Source organism: Octopus bimaculoides, chromosome 20 (genome assembly GCF_001194135.2).
Source record: "Octopus bimaculoides isolate UCB-OBI-ISO-001 chromosome 20, ASM119413v2, whole genome shotgun sequence".
NCBI lineage: Eukaryota > Metazoa > Mollusca > Cephalopoda > Octopoda > Octopodidae > Octopus > Octopus bimaculoides.
The window spans coordinates 7,180,490-7,185,846 of record NC_069000.1 but is presented as its reverse complement, the minus strand read 5'-3'; the positions used below and the strand labels follow the sequence as shown (position 1 = coordinate 7,185,846).

At 35.7% G+C, this 5,357-nt stretch overlaps 1 protein-coding gene across 3 annotated transcripts in view; it reads left to right on the top strand.

The window, feature by feature from the left end:
* LOC106869197 (genetic suppressor element 1) overlaps window positions 1-5,357 on the top strand; it is a 152,532-nt gene that overhangs the window by 52,167 nt on the left and 95,008 nt on the right. For all 3 annotated transcript variants that reach the window (XM_014914835.2, XM_014914834.2, XM_014914833.2), the window contains exon 2: window positions 5,015-5,144. In XM_014914835.2, coding sequence (XP_014770321.1) covers window positions 5,015-5,144 — 130 coding nt within the window. The remainder of the gene's footprint in view (window positions 1-5,014; window positions 5,145-5,357) is intronic.

Here is a 5,357-nt window from a genome sequence, read left to right as displayed (position 1 = left end):
CTCTAATTGTGACCATCATGCCTTTTATTCAGGCATAATGTATTGAAGACTGTCTTATATAATGTCTTCCTTCTTTTTATAACAGTATGGTGTTATTTGTGGAAAATTTGGTTTTTATTTATGGCCAGTTTAGCAACTATGTCTTTATCTTTTACTTGTTTCACTCATTGGACTGTGACCATGCTGGGGCATCGCCTCTAAGAGTTCAATTGAACAAATTGGCCTTTATACCCTTTTTTAAAGCTTGGTTCTTACTCTTTTGGTCTCATTTGCAAAACCACTAAGTTATGGGAGACAAACAAACCAACACCAGTTGTCAAGTGATGGTAATGACACACACACACACACACACACACACACACACACACACACACACACATAATGGGCTTCCATTAGTTTGCTTCTGCCATATCTACTCACAAGACTTTTGCTGGCCTGGGGCCATAGAAGATGATACTTGCCTAAGGTGCCTGACTGTGTGGGATTGAACCCAAGACCACATGGTTAGGAAGCAAGCTTCTTACCATACAGCCACACTTGTGCCTATGTAGATATCTTGTCAACTTATTGTGGTACAGCCTGTCTCTGAGGCCCAGCATTGTGAGATTTTTGTTGGTCTTCCTTTGTCGTCATCTAATGTCAACTAACCTTCACAAAACATTAATCCTTCATTCCAGTTTGGTTGTCTCCCTTGTGTCCATTGGATGATGCTCTTAATACATAGCTACTCTCAGCTCACTTGCTGCTCCACCTTTTATGTATAGCTGAAACAAAAACAGCAAATGCTATGTAAATGTTGTGTGACTGAAATATGGGCAGTAAATACTATGACTGTGAAATATGGGCAGTAAATACTATGACTGTGAAATATGGGCAGTAAATACTGTGTGGCTGTGGATATGGACAGTGAATGTTGTGTAACTGTGAAATATGGGGAGTGAATGTTATGCAGCTGTGAAGTATGGGGTGTGAATGCTCTAGATGTGAGGTATGACCAACAAATGTTATGTAGCTGTGAAATATAAGCAGTGAATGTTATGTATCTGTGAAACAGGAGTAAATGCTGTGTAGCCATGAAATATGGCCAATGAATGTTGTCTAATTATGAAATATGAGCAGTGAATGCATTAGAGCTGTAAAATGTAAGCAGAGAGCGCAAATATTTTCATGAAGGGTTTAATTCTAATAGAATCAAAATCGCTGGGTTTAAGTAAAATTGGTTGTTAACTGCAGCTTAATCAGGTGTTTTTCTGACTGGGACATAATCCATGGTTGGTTTATAGGGTGTTTTATATGTTGACAGCAGAAGATTGTTGGAATAAAGGTTGATTTGTAATAATCTGGGAGACTCTTGTTAGGCAAGGTCTGAGAATATTGGTTCTCAAAGAACCTTAACTAAGGAATAATAGACATGGCAGACATAGAGATTTGCTCCACACATGATGCTAACATTGGAAAAATGGATATTAAATCAATAATGGTTCTCTTTTTAAATGTTCTGTCAGTCTTGGCTTTTAAAATATGGAAGTAGATAGTAAGATTATTTAGAGGATATCACATTCACACCCACACCCACACAAGTATTTATACATGAATATACATTATGTATTTGTGTGAATGTACATATATATGTATATACACATATGCAAACATCTCAAAAATATCAAGGAAGATGTGTGGTGTGTGTGTGTGTGTGTGTGTGTATATATATATATATATATACATACATGCATGTATATATATATATATATAATGGTTTTGATATGTGTCTGTGATTAGCTATTTTGTGATACATCAGGAAAAAATATCTAAAATCTTTTTTTAAAGTACATTCCATTTTTTTTTTTTTAGCTGTTTCTTATTTAAACTGAGATATATAAATGTGTGTGTGTGTGTGTGTGTGTGTGTGTGTGTGTGTTACACACGTGTATATGTATGTATGTATGAATATATATATATAATTCCGCTATGTGCAAGTGGTAGTTTTCCAGCATACAGCCACCCCTACTCCCGTCCCTCCTGTGTCTCCTTTATGATGTATCATCTTTCTTTGATTCTTTGTTGCCGTCTTCACATTATCTGATTGATAGATGGAATAATAAACATGGCAGATATTTAAATCACCATTACATCTTACATTAAAATATAGGGTGTGTCCATTGTCAATTCTTCTCCAGTTGGAGACATCGTCCCCACTTCTCCCCTTGTTCTACAACCACCACCACATTTTGTTGCTTTACCATATTCTTCATCCTGTTTTCCATTCTTATTCATCAGCGTCATCATTTTAATGTCCACTCTTCAATGCTTTCATGATTTAGACTGAATTTGCTGAGACAGGTTTTCTGTGGCTGGATACCCTTCCTGTCACCAACCCTCACACATTTCCAAAGGAGGTAATATTTACCCATAGCTGTTGAGAGAGGTTTCTCTAATATTGCTCCATCTGTTACAAATGATTGTCAGATATCCCTCGAATCTTGTGTCAACTTGAAAAAAGAACTCATTGAATTGTGAAGTTCTGGATTTATTTTTGTCTTAGTCTAGTCTTTGAATAAAAACTGACTATGGTTGGAACATTTTTGATCATAGGTCTGCATGGCTAGTAATACTATTGGACCAATGTGTGTTTCTACAGTGACATACAATTGAGTGAGGGAGAAAAACCTTCCTTCATGTTAAAAAATATTACACTATAAACATTTACTTAAATTGATCAACACACCAGGTTACAATGGTTTACTGTCAGTGTGCCTCAGATAATGTAGTTCTAAGGATGTATTATGTTTGAATAAAAAAGAAACTTGATGCTCACAGCTGAATGCGTTTGATCATATGTCTGTTGGATCAGAGCTGGCAACTACAACAACAACAACAATAATAATAATAATAATACAAAGAATACTGAGACGTCGCAGAGAGTCTAAGATGGCCAAGAAGTTTCCAGAATGTTTGAGAATTCTGTGAGAAGGTGGCAGTATTGTTATTCTTGGATTTAACCCACATTAAAACAGCCAAACTGGCAACTTCAAGTTCCTTAGCAACAAACTATCGCGTTCGTTTTCATATTGAAACATTTAAATTTTTATTGCATCGATTTAGATAGATTTATTTTTAGAATAAATTGGTTTTTATTTATTTTTAGTTTCCATTTCAGATATCTCTCCTCTCTCCTTCATCCCCTCTTACCATTTCTTTCAAATGTTGCTGTTTCAAAAATGTTCTTTTGAAAAAATATCAAGTTTCTTTCTCTGAAATTCCCTGATGGCTTCAATTTATTTTTCTTCTTTTACCATTTCGACAATTTATTAAATAGATTTGGTATGGCTGTAGGATGGTGGGGATGCACACACACACACACACACACGCACACGCACACACGCACACGCACACACACACACACACACACACACACATGTTAACATGGAAAGTGTATATAAATTGATGATATATACATGTATCTGTGTGTGTGTGTGTATACATATGAACATACATACATACACACATACATACTCATACACACTGATATATATCTCAGCATGGAAATCAGACATGACTCTTATGGGAAATTTGGGAAATTTATAGATGACTAGTATTAGTTGACTTAGTGTTTCACCCCCACCCACGTAATATTTGTTTTGCTACTCTTTCCTGTTTTCTTTTACTGATTTCAATCGTTAGACTGTGACCAAGCTGGAGCATATTTTCTAGAGTTTTAGTCAATTACATTGATCCCAGTACTAACTGTAGTACATGTGTTATTGACTAATATATATATATATATATATATTTAAAGCTTCTTTATAGTTTCTGTTTATGAAAGCTTTGACGCAAAAAATACTGGTCCTATCTGAGGTTGTAATAGTACACACATTCCCAAGGTTCTCTGCAATTGGTCAAACATAATATCATGAGTTGTAAGCTTCTTGTTCTCTCAACTATATCTATATTAATAATGGTGATGATGCTACATTCTTAGAGACAAAGGAGTCAAATAATTGATAATTATGTATGATATTGCCCACATAGTTGATAACTGTATCCAGTGGCTGTAATCTGCAATAATAATAATTTGAACTTAGAGTGTAAAGATGGACAAAATGCTGCTAAGCATTTTGCCCAATGTGCTAACAATTCTGCCAGCCTGCTGCCTTAATAATATCCTGTAATGATAATAATAAACTGTTGTTGCATGACCAGCTATCATCACACATAGTGCATAATTTAAAATGAGTGCAATGAAAGGACTAACCAATGTATTAGTTACTCCTGTCTGGAGGTGAGTACTGTTACTGCAGAAATGAGTACATGCTGGCCAAGATATTAGAGTACTCTGGTCTGAATCTAACTCCACTTAGGTTCTTTATATCCATAGAAACATTTAGAATCACTGACAGCTAATGAAACACTTGGTAGGAAGGGCATCCAGCCATAAAAACTATACCAGACAGACCTCGCCAGTGCTGATGCCACATAAAAAACACCCAATTCACTCTGTACAGTTGTTGGCATTAGAAAAGGCATCCATGAAAACAATGCCAAAACAGACCTCACTGATGCTGGTATCATGTAAAAAAGCACCCAGTCCATTCTGTAAAGTGGTTGGCAATAGGGAGGGCATCCAGCTGTAAAAAAAAAAAAAAAAACCATGCGAAAACAGGCAGTGGTGCTTGGTGCAATCCTCTGGCTTTCCGGCTCCCATCAAACCATTCAACCCATGTCCGCATGGAAGACAGACATTAAATGATGATGATGATGATGTCTTGCTAAATAATGAGCCATGTCTCATGTGACCCACTTCTCAAAATAGGTTCCACATACCTCCTCTAGACAGTTTCTTGACCTGCAAGAAATAACATCCAAATCTCTTTCAAACTGCATCTTCCTATTTTGAAATCAGTTGAACATTTTATCACCGTTTTGTGGTTTGATTTTTAAGACCCTCAGCAAGTTATTTCATTTAATTATTGTTATTATTATTATTATTATTATTATTATTTGTGTTTCATTTCAGACGGATGAGAATGGTCCGACGCCACTGAACAGTAGCTCTCATGGAGGAGATGGACACGACAACCAGTCTTCTGCTGCTGATTTGACCACCACAACAGCATCCACCCATTGGCCGTCCTCGTCACATGCTGGTAACTATTGCATTACGTATTTATTGATTGACTCATTTATTCATTTAAAAAAAAAACAGAAAAACAAAAAAAAGAGAGAAGAAAAGAATTTTCTTGAGTGATTTTTTTTTTTTTAAATCATCATTTCATTTTATTCTTTATAATATTTCATCCGTTGTTATTATTTTTATCACCATTGTTATTAGCACCTCCTTATGAAAGCAGGAACCATCA